The sequence below is a fragment of the Somniosus microcephalus genome, chromosome 6 (assembly GCF_052327205.1).
Source record: "Somniosus microcephalus isolate GS21.2 chromosome 6, FLI_Smic_1.0, whole genome shotgun sequence".
In the NCBI taxonomy this organism is placed as follows: Eukaryota; Metazoa; Chordata; class Chondrichthyes; order Squaliformes; family Somniosidae; genus Somniosus; species Somniosus microcephalus.
The window spans coordinates 276,330,916-276,351,788 of NC_140992.1; the positions used below are offsets into that span (position 1 = coordinate 276,330,916).

General features: G+C 43.9%; 1 protein-coding gene across 1 annotated transcript in view; it reads right to left on the bottom strand.

The window, feature by feature from the left end:
• LOC147116737 (telomere repeats-binding bouquet formation protein 1-like) overlaps nt 1-20,873 on the bottom strand; it is a 121,673-nt gene that overhangs the window by 56,235 nt on the left and 44,565 nt on the right. Inside the window, exons 6-10 of the mRNA XM_085991861.1 lie at nt 19,323-19,383; nt 15,783-15,898; nt 14,201-14,323; nt 10,951-11,103; nt 529-660 (exon numbers count right to left, since the gene is read on the bottom strand). Coding sequence (XP_085847987.1) covers nt 529-660; nt 10,951-11,103; nt 14,201-14,323; nt 15,783-15,898; nt 19,323-19,383 — 585 coding nt within the window. The remainder of the gene's footprint in view (nt 1-528; nt 661-10,950; nt 11,104-14,200; nt 14,324-15,782; nt 15,899-19,322; nt 19,384-20,873) is intronic.

Here is a 20,873-nt window from a genome sequence, read left to right on the forward strand (position 1 = left end):
GGGGGGGGGATGAGCCCGGGCTCCCACTCCCGATTGCTGTCTAGTGACCCCTGCTGAAGACTGCATTAGTGTGGATGTTGCAGGAGGGGATCAAACAAGATTGGGCTTATCAGTGATGCCTCCTATGGTGAAATAGCATGCTGACATGCATTACCTAAGCTCACAGTTGAAGAATGGTCACCTGAGTGAGATCCCAGAGGGCTTCTGCTGCCCCAGGAGCCTTACTCCAGAAAAAGTCAGCTGCTTCAGGAGAGATGCAAAGAAAACTAGCAAAAAAGAAATTAAAAGAAAATTCTTGGCAAAAAAATATTTACTTCTCAGAAACTTACAAACTCCCAATCTTTGTAATACTGGATAACTTGCAGATCATTATTGCAAATCCTGTGACAAGCATGGAGAATTATCAACCGTTAGCTCTATTATACTTAAAGCCTTGCTGGTGAAATACTGCAGAGCTCATTACTAGATGAAAGAGGTTTCCAAATATGAAGCTGTAAATGCTTTGCCAGCACAATCTCTGCCACTTACCACATCCATCAGTGCAGTGCCCAATAGCGAGAATAATGCCCAATTTGCTGCTTATGTCAAGACCATTCTGTGACAACAGCGCCACGAGCTTGGGTACGATTAAGTATTCTGACAAGTGTGAAGCCACAGAAGCTGTCAAAAAATAACTATGTCAGACATCATTTTTTTCCTTTAAAAAACATTTCCTTCGGGTAATAATAAGGATTCAATGTGAGTATGGAATCATAAATAAAATGGTGCAACAAAAGTTATGGTTGCGTTTTTCTTTAAATGGAAAAAAAAGTGTAAATAAAATGGAGAATGTCCACCATTACAGGGGGTTTTGGACCAGCGCACTGTGCTCTTTAGTGGTGGGTTCCATGATTCTCCACACAGCAAAATCCTAATCTCGGCTGCAGACTGAGATGATCAAACACCTCAAACAATGATAAATGGATTAATACAGTTTCTAGAGTGCTAATAAGCCCTGCAGAGCATACGTTCTCAGCTTGATTCCCTGTCTATGTTGAGTTAGCCGATGTCAGCCAGTTGGGGCACCGTAATAGGCTTCAGCATCTCTGATTGCTATTCAATAACCCTGCTGGATAGTGGATATTGTACCAGGACAGGATGGGGTTTGCCTGTAATGGGAACCTGTGCAGGGAGACAGAGGAAAGGGAAGCAAGGATAGAAACAAAATACAGGAAGGAGGAAAGCAAAAGTGGAAGGCAGAGAAATTGAGGGTGTAAATCAAACAGGGCTACAGTAAATAATAATTCTAAAAGGACTAAGAGTGTTAAAAAAACAAGCCTGAAGGCTTTGTGTCTTAATGCGAGGAGCATTCGTAATAAGGTGGATGAATTAGCTGCGCAAATAGATGTAAACGGATATGATGTAATTGGAATTACAGAGACATGGCTCCAGGGTGACCAAGGCTGGGAATTCAACATCCAGGGGTATTCAATATTCAGGAAGGACAGGCAAAAAGGAAAAGGAGGTGGGGTAGCATTGATGGTTAAAGAGGAGTTTAACACAATAGTAAGGAAGGATATTAGCTCTGATGATGTGGAATCTGTATGGGTAGAGCTGAGAAATTCCATGGGGCAGAAAACGTTAGTGGGAGTTTTATACAGACCCCCAAACCGTAATGCTGAGGTTGGGGATGGCATTAAACGGGAAATTAGAGATGCGTGCAATAAGGGCACAGCAGTTATCATGGGTGACTTTAATCTACATATAGATTGGGCTAACCAAATTAGTTACAATACTGTGGAGGAGGAATTCCTAGAGTGTACACAGGATGGTTTCCTGGACCAATATGTCGAGGAACCAACTAGAGATCAGGCCATCTTAGACTGGGTATTATGTAATGAGAAAGGATTAATTAGCAATGTTGTTGTGCAAGGCCCCTTGGGGAGGAGCGATCATAATATGATGGAATTCGTCATTAAGATGGAGAGTGAAGTAGTTGACTCAGAGGCTAGGGTCCTGAATTTAAATAAAGGAAACTACGATGGTATGAGGCGCAAGTTGGCTAGGATGGATTGAGGAACGTTACTTAAAGGGTTGACGGTGAATAGGCATTGGCAAACATTTAAAGATCGCATGGATGAACTACAGAATTTGTTCATCCCTGTTTGGCATAAAAATAAAACAAAAAAGGTGACTCAACCGTGGCTAACAAGGGAAATTAGGGATAGCATAAGATCCAAGGAGAGGACATATAAGTTGGCCAGAAAAAGCAGCAAAACTGAGGATTGGGAGCAGTTTAGGATTCAGCAAAGGAGGACAAAGGGATTAATTAAGAGGGGGAAAATAGAATATGAGAGTAAGCTTGCAGGGAACATAAAAACTGACTGTAAAAGCTTCTATAGATATGTGAAGAGAAAAAGATTGGTGAAGTCAAGCGTAGGTCCCTTGCAGTCAGAATCAGGGGAATTTATAATGGGGAACAAAGAAATGGCAGACCAATTAAATACATACTTTGGTTCTGTCTTCACAAAGGAGGACACAAATAACCTTCCAGAGATTTTGGGGAACATAGGGTCTAATGAGAGGGAGGAATTGAATGAAATCAGTATTTGTAGGGAAATGGTGTTAGGGAAATTGACGGGATTGAAGGCCGATAAATCTATATTAACGATTTGGAGGAGGGGACCGAGTGTAACATATCAAAGTTTGCAGATGATACTAAGATGGGGGGGAAAGTAGTGAGTGAGGAGGACATAAAAAACCTTCAAGGGGGCATAGACAGGCTAAGTAAGTGGGCAGAGATTTGGCAGATGGAATACAATACTGGAAAGTGTGAGGTTATGCACTTTGGCAGGAAAAATCATAGAGCAAGTTATTATCTTAATGGCAAGAAACTGGAAAGTACTGAAGTACAAAGGGATCTGGGGGTCCTGGTGCACGAAACTCAAAAGGTTAGTATGCAGGTGCAGCAAGTGATTAAGAAGGCCAATGGAATGTTGGCTTTCATTGCTAGGGGGATAGAATATAAAAATAGGGAGGTATTGCTTCAGTTGTACAAGGTATTGGTGAGACCGCACCTGGAATACTGCGTACAGTTTTGGTGTCCATACTTAAGAAAGGACATACTTGCTCTCGAGTCAGTACAAAGAAGGTTCACTCGGTTAATCCCGGGGATGAGGGGATGGACATATGAGCAGAGGTTGAGTAGATTGGGACTCTATTCATTGGAGTTCAGAAGAATGAGAGGCGAGCTTATTGAAACATATAAGATTGTGAAGGGGTTGGATCGGGTGGATGCAGGGAAGATGTTCCCGATGATGGGTGAAACTAGAACTAGGGGGCATACTCTTAGAATAAGGGGCTGCTCTTTCAAAACTGAGATGAGGAGGAACTACTTCACTCAGAGGGTGGTAGGTCCATGGAATATGCTGCCCCAAAAAACTGTAGAAGCTACATCATTACATAAATTTAAAACAGAAATAGACAGTTTCCTAGAAGTAAAGGGAATTAAGGGTTACGGGGAGCGGGCAAGAATTTGGACATGAGTCTAGGTTCGGATCGATCATGGCCCTGTGGGTAGCGGAGCGGGCCCAGGGGCCGTGTAGCCTGATCCTGCTCCTATTTCGTGTGTCTAATTCTGTTAGATGCAGGAGATGGTTCTGTGATAGTGGATTGGCAGTTAGGATCAGATCAGCCATGATCTTATTGAATGGCAGAGCAGGCTCGAGGGGCCGATTGGCCTACTCCTGCTCCTATTTCTTATGTTCTTCTGTTCTTATCCCCAGGGCCTGATAATCTACATCCTAGGGTACTTAAGGAAGTGGCCCTACAAATAGTAGATGGTCATCTTCCAAAATTCTATAGACTCTGGAATAGTTCCCATGGATTGGAGGGTAGCTAATGTAATCCCACTATTTAAAAAAGGTGGTAGAGAGAAAATGGGGAATTATAGACCATTAAGCCTGACATCGGTAGTGGGGAAAATGCTAGAGTCCATTATAAAAGATGTAATAGCAGAGCACTTGGAAAACAGTGACAGGATCGGACAAAGTCAACATGGATTTACAAAAGGTAAATCGTGCTTGACTAATCTACTGGAATTTTTTGAGGATGTAACTGGTAGAATAGATAAGGGAGAACCAGTGGATGTGGTGTATTTGGACTTTCAGAAGGCTTTCGATAAGGTCCCGCATAAGAGATTGGCGCGCAAAGTTAAAGCACATGGGATTGGGGGATAAGGTACTGACTTGGATAGAGAACTGGTTGGCAGACAGGAAGCAAAGAGTTGGAATAAACGGGTCTTTTTCCGAGTGGCAGGCAGTGACTAGTGGGGTACCGCAGGGATCGGTGCTGGGACCCCAGCTATTCACAATATATATTAATGATCTAGACAAGGAAACTAGATGTAATATCTCCAAGTTTGCAGACAACACAAAGCTGTGTGTGCTGTGAGGAGGATGCAGTGAAACTCCAGTATGATTTGGACAGGTTGGGTGATTGGGCAGATGCATGGCAGATGCAGTATAATGTGGATAGATGTGAGGTTATCCACTTTGGATGGCAATAGATTGGGAAAAGGGGAAGTGCAACGAGACCTGGGTGTCCTTGTGCACCAGTCGCTGAAGGTAAGCATGCAGGTGCAGCAGGCGGTTAAGAAGGCAAATGGTATGTTGGCCTTCATAGCGAGAGGATTCGAGTACAGGAGCAAGGATGTCTTGCTGCAGTTGTACAGGGCCTTGGTGAAACCACACCTTGAGAATTGTGTGCAGTTTTGGTCGCCTTATCTGAGGAAGGATGTTCTTGTCATGGAGGGAGTGCAGCGAAGATTCACCAGACTGATACCTGGGATGGCAGGAATGACGTATGAAGAGAGATTGAGTTGATTAGGCTTATATTCGCTAGAGTTTAGAAGAATGAGAGGGGATCTCATTGAAATTTATAAAATTCTAACAGGACTAGACAGACTAGATGCAGGAATGATGTTCCCGATGGCGGGGGTGTCCAGAACCAGGGGTCACAGTCTAAGGATAAGGAGTAGCCATTTAGGACTGAGATGAGGAGGAATTTCTTCACCCAGAGAGTGGTGAACCTGTGGAATTCTTTACCACAGAAGGCAGTTGAGGCCAACTTATTAAATATATTCAAGAAGGAGTTAGATATATTTCTTAAGGCTAAAGGGATCAAGGGATATGGGGAGAAAGCAGGAACAGGGTACTGAGTTTGGATGATCAGCCATGATCTCATTAAATGGCGGAACAGGCTCGAGGAGCCGAATGGCCGACTCCTGCTATGTTTCTATACAGTTCAATAGCTGCCAACACTCACTCTCTAGGCTCACACTTGAAGATAGGCGACACCTATGTGGTGCAGAGCAGAATTGGTTCTTCACTGTTGGAGGAAACAATACCCTTACTATATTGAGCTTCTGGCATGTATGCTCTGTAGTAACACTCTAGGAACTGCATTAATTCATCTAGCCACTTTTTGAAGTGGCAAGGTGTTACCAGTGGAACCATACCCAACCAGAAATCACTGAATTCAAGGGTAGGAAAATAAGTCATATTTTTATAATATAGTTTCACGTTGCCAATCAACCATAGCATCTCCTGCTCACCTTTGAGCAAACCTTCTGTATGTTGCGACACAGAGGGCTCCAATTTTCAGGGTACACAGTAATCTACCAACATCTAAAAACCCAAATCATTAACCGGTCTTCTTAAGTGTCAGTTTGGCTCAGTTGGTGGAACTCGCCTTAAATTGATACGGTTCAAGCCCCATTGCAGGATTTGAGCACATAAGCTAGACTGACACTTCAGTGCAGTACTGAGGGAGTTTTGTATTGTCAGAGCTGCCTGACAACTGATGCCCTGTCTGCCCGTTCTGGTGGATATGAAAGATCCCATGGCACTATTCAAAGAAGAGGAAGAAGCTGGTCTGGCCAACACCCTTTCCTCAATCATAAACAGATTAATTAGTCATTCGTCTCATTTGCTGTTTGTGAAATAAAAACAGAAAATGCTGGAGATATTCAGCAGGGCAGGCAGCATCTGTGAAGAGAGAAACTGAGTTAACGTTTCAGGTCGATGACCCTTCGTCAGAAATGGTTGTGAAGCCTTTTTACGTGCAATTTGACTGCATTTCAAAAAGTAATTGGCTTGTTGTAAAGAGCTTTGGGACTTGATGAGGTGTAAATTCTTTCTATTTTAAGATTTCAAGCATTTTCTGTTTTATTGGTGAACATATATATACTTTCCTCCTCAAATTTTCTCTTCCTCTGTCAGTGCCGAATTATATTGAGTTACAAGTTCATTGACACTGGATGCCCTCCTGTACCTTGACACGGTGGACATTATTCATGTTTGACCTCAGACCGGGCTATTTCGGATCAAAAATTGGTTAGAAGGGAAAGAGAGAGTAAGAATTAAGGGCAGCTTTTCAGAGAGATTGGAAGTGGGTAGCGGTATCCCACAGGGTTCAGTTCTGGGGCCAGTTCTGTTAAAAAAGAAAGACTTACATTTCTATAGCACCTTTCACAACCTCAGGACATCCCAAACGCTCTACAGCCAATGTAGTACTTTTGAAGTGTTGTTGCTGTTATAATAATGTAGGAAATGCGGCAGTCAATTTGCACAGAACAGCAAGCTCCCACAAACCAAACAGCAATGTGATAATGACCAGATAATCTGTTTTAGTGATGTTTATTGAGAGATAAATATTGACCAGGACACTGGGGAGAACTCCCCTGCTCTTCTTCCAATAGTGCTATGGGATCTTTTACGTCCACCTAAGAGAGTAGATGGGGTCTCAGTTTAACGTCTCATCTGAAAGACGGCACCTCTGACAGTGCAGCACTCCCTCAGTACTACACTGGAGCGTCAGCCTAGATTTTTGTGCTCAAGTCTCTGGAGTGGGACTTGAACTGCCAACCTTCTGACTCAGAGGCGAGAGTGCTGCCAACTGAGCCACAGCTGACACCTGTATATACAGTTTGGATAGAGGGAGTGGTGTCAAAATTTGCAGATGATACCAAAGTAGAAGATATAGTTAAAGCTGCAAAGGGGTACTGAAAAAGAGGGAAATGGACTAATAAATGCAGATGGAATTCATGTCAATAAGTGTGGTGATGCATTTTGTAAAAAAAATAATAGCAGTAATGATACTCTGAGTAGAAGTAGGCTGTGAGTGCTGTGGAAGAGCAGAGGGATTTGCGGGGGAACGGTGTGGGGGGGGGTACAGGTTCACAAGGCATTAAAGGCAACACCTCAGGGTGATCAAGCTGCAAAAAAAGCTACTGGGATTGTAGGTTTTAGCACAGAGTAACGATGAGCTATACAAAACCACAAAACTTCAGGTCGAGTTCTGTGGGCGGTATTGGGTCCCACTATACAGGAAGGATGTTGAAGCTTTCGAGAGGTACAATGCTTTGATTGGGATTACAGAAACGTGGCTGCAGGGTGGGCAAGGCTGGGAACTTAACATCCAGGGATATACAATATTTAGGAAGGATCGGCAAAAAGGTAGGGGAGGTGGGGTAGCATTGCTGGTAAAGGAGGGGATTAATGCAATGGAAAGGAAGGATATTAACTCGGATGAAACGGAATCTGTATGGGTAGAAATGAGAAATAGCAAGGGGAGGAAAACGTTAGTGGGTGTGATATATAGGCCTCCAAATAGTAATATGGAGGTGAGGGAAGGCATAAAAAGGGAAATTAGAGAAGCGTGCGATAAGAGCACAGCTGTCATCATGGGTGACTTTAATTTACATATTGATTGGACTACCCAAATTAGTAAAAATTCTGAGGAGGAGGAATTCCTGGAATGTTTTCGGGACGGTTATCTGGACCAATATGTCGAGGAGCCGACTCGAGATCAGGCCATTTTAGACTGGGTATTGTGCAATGAGAAGGGACTTATCAACAATCTTCTTGTACGAGGCCCCTTGGGTCAGAGCGATCATAATATGATCGAGCTCTCAGTCGAGATGGAGAGTGAGGAAATTGAATCAGAGACTAAGGTCCAGAACTTAAATAAAGGGAATTACGAGGGTATGAGACGGGAATTGGGTAAGATTGATTGGGTGGTGTTTCTGGGGGGATTGACAGTGGATAGACAATGGCAAGCATTCAAAGATAGAATGGAAGAATTCCAGAACATGTTTATACCGGTTTGGCATAAAAATAAACCTAAAAAGGTGGCTCAACCGTGGATAACGAGGGAAATTAGGGACAGCATAAAATCAAAAAAAAGGGCATATCAACTGGCAAAAAAAAGCACCAGACCGGAAGATTGGGGGCAGTACAGGATACAGCAAAAGAGGACAAAGGGATTAATCAGGAAGGGGAAAATAGAATACGAAAGTAAACTTGCAGCAAACATAAAGACAGACTGCAAAAGCTTTTATCGGTATATCAGGAGGAAAAGACTGGTAAAATCCCAAGTCGGTCCCTTGCAGTCCGATTCGGGAGAATATATAATGGAGAATAAGGAAATGGCAGACCAATTAAACTCATACTTTGGTTCTGTATTCACAAAGGAGGACACAAATAACCTCCCAGGAATATCGGCAAACATAGGGACTAATGAGAGGGAGGAGCTGACAGAAATTAGTATCTCTAGGGATATGGTGTTGGGTAAGTTGAGGGGACTGAAGGCCGACAAATCCCCGGGGCCTGATAAACTACATCCTAGGGTACTTAAGGAGGTGGCCCTGGAGATAGCAGATGCTCTAAGGATCATCTTCCGGAACTCCATTGACTCGGGAACAGTACCCGTGGATTGGAGGGTAGCTAATGTTACCCCAATATTTAAAAAGGGGGGTAGAGAGAAAGCAGGGAATTATAGACCAGTAAGCCTTACATCGGTTGTGGGCAAAATGCTAGAGTCCATTATTAAGGATAAAATAGCGGAGCACTTGACAAATGGGGAAAGGATCGGACAGAGTCAACATGGATTTACAAAGGGTAAATCGTGTTTGACTAATCTGCTGGAATTTTTTGAGGAAGTAACTGGTAAAATAGATGGGGGAGAGCCAGTGGATGTGGTGTACCTTGACTTCCAGAAAGCCTTCGATAAGGTTCCACACAAAAGATTATCATGCAAAATTAAGGCTCATGGGATTGGGGGCAAAGTATTAACGTGGATAGAGAACTGGCTGGCGGATAGAAAACAGAGAGTTGGAATAAACGGCTCGTTTTCGGAGTGGCAGGCAGTGACCAGCGGGGTGCCGCAAGGATCTGTCCTGGGACCCCAGCTGTTCACAATATATATAAATGATCTGGATCAGGGAATTGGATGCAATATTTCCAAATTCGCTGACGACACTAAACTAGGAGGAGGGGTGGGCTCTGATGAGGATGTCAGGAGGCTACAGTGCGATTTGGACAGGTTGGGGGAATGGGCGGATACGTGGCAGATGCACTATAATGTGGATAAATGCGAGGTTATCCACTTTGGGGGTAAAAACAGGAGGGTAGATTATTATCTAAATGGCAATAGATTGGGAGATGGGGAAGTGCAGAGGGACCTGGGTGTTCTTGTGCACCAGTCACTGAAGGAGAGCATGCAGGTGCAACAGGCGATTAAGAAGGCAAATGGTATGTTGGCCTTCATATCAAGGGGGTTCGAGTATAGGAATAGGGATACCTTACTACAGCTGTACAAGGTGCTGGTGAGACCGCATCTGGAGTATTGTGTACAGTTTTGGTCGCCCCATCTGCGGAAGGATGTTCTTGCCATGGAAAGAGTGCAGCGGCGATTCACCAGGCTGATACCTGGAATGGCGGGAATGACCTACGAGGAGAGATTGAATAGTTTGGGCTTGTACTCACTGGAGTTTAGAAGATTGAGAGGGGATCTCATCGAAACATATAAAATTATGGCAGGCCTGGACAGGCTGAATTCAGAGAGAATGTTTCCAATGGCAGGGGAGCACAGAACCAGGGGCCACAGTCTAAAAATAGCGGGCAAATCATTTAAAACAGAGATGAGGAAGAATTTCTTCACTCAAAGAGTGGTGAGCCTGTGGAATTCCCTGCCACAGAGGGCTGTGAAGGCTAATTCAATAAATATTTTCAAGAGAGAATTGGATATATTTCTGAAGGCTAAGGGGATTAAGGGTTACGGAGAAAAGGCGGGGACGGGGTACTGAACTGGTAAGATCAGCTAAGATCTCAGATGAAGATCAGCCATGATCTCATTGAATGGCGGAGCAGGCTCGAAGGGCCGAATGGCCTACTCCTGTTCCTATCTCTATGTTTCTATGTTTCTATGCAGATTCCCTTGGATGCTGCCTGGTATGAAAGAATATAAATATGAAGAAGACTTGAAAAAAATGGGGCTTTTTTGTTAGAACTGCAGTTATTCGGGCGGTATGATAGCAAGTGTTTAAAATTATGAAAAGATGGAACGGTGCAGATAGTAGCAGACGGTTTCCAGTTGTTGAGGGACCTAAAACAAGGGCCCACAGATACAAGGTTAAATGTAAGAGAACAAGTTTACACAGAGAGTCGTGAGGCTGTGGAATTCACATCCTGGGTTAGTGGTTGAGGCAGAAACTAATTCAAGATTAGATTGGCTAGGTGGATGAAGGAAAGGGGGTTGAATGGATTTGGGAACAGGGTGAGTAACTGTGATTATTTGCTCGCATGGAGGGTAAACACTGGCACAGACTGGTTGGGCCGAATGGCCTGTTTCCGTTTTGTAACTTCGATGTATTTCATCATGGAGAACATCACGGGTAAGCCCGATCCTGATCACTCGCTCTCCCTCATACATACACACATATTCCAGCAGGAGTCAGTGACACCTGCTGATTCTCCACCCCCCACACACCAAACAGGTTGAGACTTTCAGTTCTGCATGGCTCAGTCACTCGCTTCCTTTACCAACAGAGCCACTGAGGAGCTACATTTTCCAGCATTGGAACTGAATGCCGCTTTAGACCTTAGAGGCTCAAACTACTGATTTACTTACAATTTTCTGAAATGCAGGAATCCAGTGTCCTTGTCACAGCTACTACCAGCTCTGTGCTGGAATGATATCTTACAGATTCGTCTGCCAACCTCACAAGGGCCTGAGCAAGAGCATCCAGGCCACCGACTTTACAAAAGTAGTCCTGTACGTATGCTTAAGGGAAAGTAAAAGAAACAATAAGTGCAGTTGCAGTATAGTAATTCTGAAGGGTAATATCAGAACTCATTAAGGTGACTGATGTCAGTGTTGGGGAAAATAGCACTTTCTACTTTTCATACTCCGTCTCAGGAGCAAAGCAGTTTCAGGTCAGCTATGGCATGTGCCTGATGCACATTCAAAACTGTTTACTTTATCCAGGAAGCTCTCTCGGGTCAGGTACAGCACAGATTAGATGGAGTAAAGTTCTCTGTACGCCGTCCCATCAAGCACTCCCAGGTCAGGTACAGTACTGGTTTGTCACAAGGAAAAACCTTTCTGCTCTGTCCCAACAACATTCTTTTAGAGGAAATAGAGTCCATGGGGATTGCGTCAAGATCTTAATGTAATAAGCTGCATCTCTTTCTCTCAGTCATGTCTTGCTGTTTTCTGCATTAGAGCTTAAAGATAGAGACAGTGTGGGAACAGGAGTCCCGCTTCTCTTCTTGTGACATCACGAAACTCTACTAAGTGACTTTACGGCCGAAAATCTACCCATTATGCATTGAGGCCACTCATGAGGTCTATGGGCAGGACCTCATGACGTTACAGGAGGAAAAGTTCTATTGGAAATGTCTGCTCAATAGGGCAACAAAGAGTCACTGAGAGGTCCCCCTTTAAACTCACCCTTAAAAGTGCAGCTTTCACAGCACCAGCACAACATTTCAATTCCAGTTATCTTTATAAGCCGTCTGAGTGAGGCTGGAAGCAGTGCTGAATTACGAGCAGCTTTGTACCGTTAACTTAAGATGGCCTAAACTCACTTCAGCCACCTCGCCTGTGAGATTTCAAATTGCTATACTCTTATAGCAAGTCCTGGATCAAATCACATGCCCACTGCCACAGGGATGTGTTCATGGTGGCTGTAACTTAAGGGGGAAGGTAGGGTGAAATATATTTAATAATATATTTGGTACTCGGATTGCACTAAAGTTGTGCAGTTAAGATGCCTCATCAAGGTTACTAGCAGACTAATTTTTGAATAGCCTCTTTGAGAAATTTCCTTTGTTAACACTCTGCGGTACCTGGTTCTGAGGTGTTAGGCAGAGCAAATTGGAGCAGAGACCCATTATAAGAACATAAGAATTAGGAGCAGGAGTCGGCCATACGGCCCCTCGAGCCTGCTCCGCCATTCAATAAGATCATGGCTGATCTTCGACCTCAACTCCACTTTCCCGCCCGATCTCCATATCCCTCGATTCCCCTAGAGTCCAAAAATCTATCGATCTCAGCCTTGAATATACTCAACGACTGAGCATTCACAGCCCTCTGGGGCAGAGAATTCCAAAGATTCACAACCCTCTGAGTGAAGAAATTCCTCCTCATCTCGGTCTTAAATGGCCCACCCCTTATCCTGAGACTGTGACCCCTAGTTCTAGACTCTCCAGCCAGGGGAAACAACCTCTCAGCATCTACCCTGTCAATCCCCTTCAAAATCTTGAATGTTTCAATGAGATCACCTCTCATTCTTCTAAACTCCAGAGTGTAGGCCTATTCTACACAATCTCTCATCATAGGACAGCCCTCTCATCCCAGGAATCAATCTAGTGAACCTTCATTGCACTGCCTTACTGCCCATTCAGTCTATCTATATCCCCTTGCAGACTCTTTGGGCTGGATTTTCTCAAAGGAGACGTGCTGGAGGTGGGACTTCTCGTTTCCGGGTTTCAGTCCCGCCCCCAGCGACGTCTGACCTACCCACGCTATTTTCTCTTGATTGGCCTTGTTAAGCCCGCCCTGCGGGTTTACCGGCCAATTAAGGGAAAGCCGGTGACTGATGACATCAGCGTACGACGCTTTATCTGTTGAAAATTTTTTGACAGATGAATTGTCAGCGTTTGACAGCTTTGAGAAGCTGTTAAACACCGACAATCTCTGTTCTAAGGTGAGCCCTTGCACACAGGCTCACCAAGACCTCTCTCCTCAGCAGAAAGCAGATGGGTGCTGCATCTGAGAATGCAGCAGCCATTCTGTCATCTTTGCCGTTGAGATGAGGCACCTCCGGATCCTCAAAGGTTGAAGTCTGCAGAAAGAAGCAAAGGTAAGGAAACTTTTTCCAACACTTTACACTCACTTCTCATACTTACCTGTCCACACTTGCACCCATCACTCACCTCTGCAGCTGACATTTCGACCCCTCTCACCCCTGCAGACCCACTGCTCGCCTCGCTGACCCTGGCGAGGTTCGCAGCCATCGGGAAGCCCGCAATTGTAGGCGTAGAATGGGGAAAAGCCTCAAAACTACCTGTTAACAGGCAGTTAATTGGCTCTAATCCCCTTCCCGCCTTGAGGAGACGGGTCCCTGCGTGACTTGGGGACCCGCCTCCCAGGAAGATGGCATGGAGGCGGGTTGGGAGCGGGGTCGGTACCCGCTCCCAGTTTCTGCCATTTTCCCGGCAGTCCCGCCTCCCCAGGGCTGGGAAAATTCTCCCCTTTGTGTTCTCCTCACAGCTTACTGTCTCACCGAGCTTTGTATCATCAGCAAACTTGGATACATTACACTCGGTCCCTTCATCTAAATCATTAATATAGATTGTAAATATGCCGAGACTCCACCCACTTTGCGCTTGGCATGCATTTTCTGAGGTATCCACCAGACAAGAGTGACGTCAAAACACCTCCCGTGTTATTTTCCTGAAATTCTGTCTTGCAGACACCCAAAAGGCAAAGATGCAGAGACAGTGGGCCTTCGAGGCTGCGACCAGCTATTTCAGATTAGAGGATTTGAAAAAGGTCTACCAGCAACCACGTCAGACCTGTAACAAGGGTTCTGACAGCAGCCAGAAGGCTACGTGTCTGGTGAGAATTTGCACGGTTGCAGGCGGCAGCACACAAGATCTATCCCCCACCATGGGCCGCCCAGCCATTCCTGGGGCATTTCTGGGTGAAGACCTGGCCACACAAATCAGCTGAACTCAGAAATTTATGAAGCTGAATTCTAACTGAGTGGGGGGAATGCAGGTTGGGGGAAAGCAACATTAGCCCCTCTATCTCTTTACATATTACATCACATTATACATATGCAGATAACCATCTCATACAGCCAGATACTTACAGTTGTTAGCAACTGTGAGCCCAATAAATGCACAAATGGGCCGGATTACTTCTTGCCTGATACATTTCTGCAGGCAGTCTTTTGCAAATGGAAAGGCTGCTGTACACAGTCTCTGGTTCTCATCTGTAACAGTTACACAAAGATCAGTACACGTGACACCGTAGAAACACAAGTCAATTCAGCAATATTCAAATTCCCTTTTTTAAGCCAGTTTTCTCCCCTCCCCCTCTCCTGAAGATGATGGCTCACGCGATGTTACAGTTTCACCGGCATTGAGTGCCCTCTGGTGCCTTTTCCATGTAGTTATTCTTTGTCAGCCCAGACACTGGGCGATGGCAGGGTATTCAACTGTAACGGACATCTTAGCTGAGCCGATTCTGTCCTCAACCTATGAACAGACAGGCACTTTTTCTGGGAGGATTTACTAGATAACAATTGGCAGTGGGAACCTCGATTGATTTTTTCTCTCTCTCCCTAGCTGAGGGGTATTGAGGCTAATCGTAGTGCTTTACTGCTATCCCAAGTCAGAGCAACTAACTCAAATGGTTTCTTATTTTAATCCTTCCTGCCATGGTTTGTTCAAACAAGCGGCAGGCAATCGCTTTGCAGATTTATTCAGAAGTACAATTGTCAGTGCTTTTCTCAAAGGCCTCAGTGCAGAAAATTCTCCCTATATAAAGTAAAAACATTATATAGTTAAGTGCAATGAACACCTCCTACTTCAAGAGCAAATCATTCGAGCAGTTTCAATAAAATTGAAGCATGCTGCCCCTCGGCTCAGTGAGTAAATCACAGAAATCCCACAGTGCAGATAGAGGCCATTTCGGCCCATCGAGCCTGCACCGACACATATCCCACCCTATCCCTGTAACCCCACGTATTTAATCCCCCTAACACTAAGGGTCAATTTATCATAGCCAATCAACCTAACCCGCACATCTTTGGACTGTGGGAGGAAACCGGAGCACCCGGAGGAAACCCACGCAAACACGGGGAGAATGTGCAAACTCCACACAGACAGTCACCCGAGGCCGGATTCAAACCCGGGTCCCTGGCGCTGTGAGGCAACAGTGCTAACCACTATGCCACCGTGCACCACGAGGCACAGCTGTACTATGTAGACAAATGCCCAAGTTTGAAACCTGGTCTGTGCTGAGTTAGCTGATCACAGCCAGGGTGCCGCCATTGTCCTCAGCATCCCTGAGCTACAGAGGGGAAAAAATAAACCAGGGTCGTTGCTGCTGAATTTTATCCAATGACTGCCAACTAGAAATGTACATTTTGTCAGCTTAGATTTGGCTGTGATTTTCCTCCATCAAATAACCTGCCAATAATCACTGGCTAGACACACACACATGAATGACCACACTTAGGCAATGTACCCGCGAGCAGGGCTGGTGAGTCTGGAACCAGAAATGTGTGAAGAATTCCTAACGGCACAATGGTCTTCATGAAAAGATAGTAATGCAGCAATTAAAATAAACATAGTTCCCCTTTTAATCATTATATAAATATATTCTAGAGATAAATCTTCAATATAACAAAGCCACAAGCACATCTGAAAGAGGCAAAAATGAAATACCATTTTGTGGATTGTTGACACAAGCACAGAGAGTACTCCCAATGGATGACCACAACTCGTAGTACTGACCAATGTTTTCATGTATTGATAGTTTGTCCGACATTGGAAAACTAGTTCTGGTGAAAAGTAAAAAGAAAATCAAAACGTAAACCTACACTGAAGAAACTGTTCAGGCTTTTCCTGTCTCTTGAAGTGACACTGTGGGTAATTCTCACCTTCACTAATTGGGTGGTAAACTGATGGAGTGGATCGCCCACCTATTATACAACCCGATTTTCACTGCCATGGAAATGAAAATTCACCGGGTGAAATGGGCTGACACGTGGCAAATCCAATTGAATGCAGCTAAGTGTGAAGTGATGCACTTTGGGAGAAACAACATGGAGAGGCAGTATAGTCTCAATGGGACTATTTTGAGGAGGGTGAAAGAGCAGCGGGACCTGGGGGTGCATATTTACAAATCTTTGAAGGAGGCAGTGCAAGTTGAAAAAGCAGATAAGAAAGTGTGTGGGATACTTGGCTTTGTAAACAGGGGCACTGGATACAAATAAAGGAAGTTATGCTAAACCTTTACAAATCACTGGTTAGGCCTCAGCTGGAGTACTGTGTACAATTCTGGGCACCACTCTTCAGGAAGGATGTCAAGGCTTTGGCGAGGGTGCAGAGGAGGTTTACCCAGATGCTACCAGTGATGAAGGACTTCAAGTTATGTGCAGAGATTGGATAAGCTGAGATTGTCCTCTCTTAGAGCAGAGAGGTTAAGGGGAGACCTAGAGCGAGTAGGGAGGAATTGTTTTATCGGCAAGTGGGTCGGTAACCAGAGGTCATAGATTTTTTTTTAATTGGCAAAAGAACTAGAGGGGAAATGAGGAAAAACTTTCACAGAGGAACTTTCAAAATACAATTGGACAGATACCTGAAGAGGACTCCTATGCAGGGTTATGGGGAAAGGCTGGGGTGTGGGACTAAATTGGAGAGCTCTTTCAAAGAGCCATCACAAGCACGACAAGCCTCCTTCTGTGCTGTCAGATTCTATACTTTCTAATGTTCTTATGAAATAAGTGGCCTTGCATATAATACGGAGAAATTCAAGTCATGCATAAATTAACATTATACGGCAATCATGGAGTTCTGAAGGCATATAAATGCTAAATGCAAAATAAGCAGTATAATTCATTGTTTCATGGGTACGATCTCAATGTGTTGCCATAGTATTCCTTAATTCATATATATCATTAAGGTTACAGTGAGGTTATCTAGTGAGTAGCTGAGCCATGAAGACTTGGGAGTTGCTGAGTTTAGTCCCTGGTCTGTCCTATGTTACAAAAGCAAAATACTGTGGATGCTGGAAATCTGAAATAAAAACAGAAAATGCTGGAAATAAACAGCAGGTGAGGCTGTATCTGTGGAGAGAGAAACAGAGTTAACGTTTCAGGTCGATGACCTTTCGTCAGAACTGGAAAAAGTTAGAGATGTAAGAGATGTTAGTTGATCGCAGTACAGGCAAGTGACAGGCGTACTACAATGATCTTAACACCCCTTATTTACGGAAATGGAAATTTCTCCAGGGCTCCTGCTCTTGATCCTTATCCGATGATCCCTGAGCATGTGCATGACAAGCGAGTACAGTGTATGGCTGTTATGATGGCCCCTCTAGATGATCAGCCTGCTGGTACTTTCTATCAGGGCTCACATATGAATTATAGCCATTTGGGCCAGATACTAGAGAGAGATCAGTACGTGTGGAGCCAAACCTTTTTAAGAAATCAACACTTTCAGGAGAGAAAATTCACCGTAGAGATTTGCAATCGTTTGCGCCAAATTTTCACCACCACGGTTCCAATATCATAAGAAACTCAAGCTAGGGTGAAAGCAGCAGCTGAAGCATTCTGTTTCTCAAAGGGCATAAAATTGCAGGCAGCGGACATGGAATTTTCTGATGCATGTGTGAGGGCTTGTAAAACCTATCTTAGTGAGTGTTGGTGGGATATTTGACTGTGAGGGACACTACAGCTGAACCTGGCCCGGTCCTCACTCAGCGTCTATATATACAAACCTACCAGTAGGTCGTCACTGGATAGCGGTATTTACCACTTTCCAGGCTGAATTTCTCCCTACATAACCCGGAATGCCAATCATAATGATCTTACAGCCACTCAGCTGAGACCAGATAACAGCACAGGTAAGGGGCTGAATTTGGGACATGCATTAGTTACATACTGTGTTAAAAATACTAAGTAATCGGGAACCTATCTCTCTGCAGATTTATGCTGCTAGCACTTTCGAGCTTCATGTATGCAGTATCTGAAATAGTAGCTCAGATTTCACTTCGAGCAATCTCGCTATATACAGTAATAGCGAATGAGTGACTATTAGCTTTCACTTATTTATGTCACAAAGGCATTGTACAATCAAACAAGCAACCTGATATTTGAATACTTGGCTGATGCCGTTAACAAAAAAATCAAATTAGGGTACAATTAGAAACAAGTAGGTGGAGAAGTGAGTTACAGACCAGTTACTCAATCCTGACGATCAGGTGACAAGTTATAAATGGCCAAGAATAAAGCTGACCGTAGATATAAAAACAAAGCATTTTATTTTCTGTTAATAATCATATTTGACAAAGGGTCCATATCCGAAACGCTAACTGACTTTCTCCCTCCACAGATGCTGCCTGGCTTGCTGAGAGTTTTCAGCATTTTGTTTTTGTTTCAAATACAAGTTATCACTTCAGTATGAGTTAAGTGGTACATGTGAATATAGGCTCGACAGGGTAGATGCTGAGAGGCTGTTTCCCCTGGCTGGAGAGTCTAGAACTAAGGGTCACAGTCTCGGGATAAGGGGTCGGCCATTTAAGACTGAGATGAGGAGAAATTTCTTCACTCAGAGGGTGGTGAATCTTTGGAATTCTCTACCCAGAGGGCTGTGGAGGCTCAGTCATTGAGTATATTCAAGGCTGAGATCGATAGATTTTTGGACTCTAGGGGAATCGAGGGATATGGAGATCGGGCGGGAAAGTGGAGTTGAGATAGAAGATCAGCCATGAACTTATTGAATGGGGGAACAGGCTCGAGGGGTCATATGGCCGACTGGCCGCCTGTTGTTACGCCATACTCTATCTGCTATTTTACTTGTTGATTTTAAGTGGGTTAACTCTTCGGTTAAAATAGCAGTCAAAGGAAATTGTTATGAACACATTAAGCCTTCATACCATAATATTGCACAGTATAATTTACAAGCTCATATCTTTTTTCCCTTCATTCTCCAGAAACACATCTACAGTAGTTGCCCGTGTAATTTATTCCATAACTCTATTACTCTTTGCATGCAAAGGATCTTCCTGACTTCCTTTCTTATGAATTTTAAACTTAACTCCCATGGCGTTTCAACAAATTGCCTGCATCAAATTTGTTAATTCCCTTCATAATGTTGAATGGACCAAAGATTCAGTTTCATGGTATAAATCCCAAAATATTTCAGATTATTAACTGTGTGAATAACATGAGAAAAATATCTAGTGCAGAATTTTCTAATTACCTGAACAAATTCAGAAGAATATCGATACATCCAGTCGTCCTCACCAATGCTTGTCCAATCTCTGTAAAAATGCCCATAAAAGTATTACTTTTGTTTAGTTTTCATTTTAACTGAGTGGTGTCAGTGCTGGAGAGATGAACATTTCTGTACTTTGTTCAGCCCGTGTCAGCATCAAATGCTCCTGGCATGGCCAAACACAGAGTAAAAGCCCCTTCTAATCTGCTCCTGTAAGGTACCTGAACTTCAACGTCAGAAAAGCAGCCACTAACATGCTCATATGACTTTTCCACACCAGAAATCTTTATGGATTTTGTGTTAAGAATGACAATTGAGGGTATAGAATCATACAGCACAGGAGGCCATTAGGCCCATTGTGCCGGTGAAAGAGCTATCCAATTAGACCCACTCCCTTGCTTTTTTCCCCAAAGCCCTGCAATTGTTTGCCCTTCAACATTGAGCTCCTCCTACTCCTTCTCAATTAGGCCATCAGTAACCCAATCAATTTTACTCTCGAGAGGTTAGAAGACCTATACGCCCCCTCCCTGCCTTTGGATTCCACTCAAGTGGATCCTGAAGAGTTGAGTTGGTGCCACGTTGGCCCAAAGCCCTAGATGGGATGGCCAGTCATCAATTGGGAAGCTGAAAACCAGGCCGACTGATGCCAGAGAGACTTTCGGCCCATTCCGAGGATCTGACGTAGAATTAAAGTCACTGTACTTCGATCGTTTTGATATCCACACTACCAAGCATGTTTGCCCTCAATTAAAAACCCAATCCTAATCTTCGAAACACTGGTACAAAAAATCCAAGATCCATGAAAAAGAGTTAATGCAAAAATTTTTGTTCAAAATATTGGCACAATAGTTTGATTATTGTTTTTAAACACAAATCCAATTTCCTGCCAGACTATTCATAATTCACAGTAAGCGTTCCTTCTCAAAAGGCAGCTGAATTTTTTTTAACACAAATAATTACTTAAAAAAGCACATGCACCATAAACTTTTGATATTCTTGGCAGTTTTGTGTTGTTGAGCCACATTAGGAAATAGGTTCTGACTTGAAAATATTTAATGGGCCAAATAAGCTCTTATAAAAGTCAATGATTGTGTGAATGTAAGGCTCTTTCAGCCAGCAAAGGGAAGAAACTATATCCCAGCATTCGGGCTAGATATGAACCCAGCTTCCAGATGTAAAAGGACTTGGACTGAGCCCATGCACCAGCCAGTCCCCGGGAGGATTTTGATTTCAATGTGTTGGGGACAGAAGCCAATTAAGGCTAGCAAAGACAGGAGTGATTGGGGAGTGGGACTCTTGGGCAGGATACCATGTCAATGGATGAAAAACTCCAGTACGATTTGGACAGGTTGGGTGTTTGGGCAGATGCATGGCAGATGGAGTATAATGTGGATAAATGTGAGGTTATCCACTTTGGTGGCAAAAACAGGAAGACAGATTATTATCTGAACGGCAATAGATTGGGAGAAGGGGAAGTGCAACGAGACCTGGGTGTCCTTGTGCACCAGTCGCTGAAGGTAAGCATGCAGGTGCAGC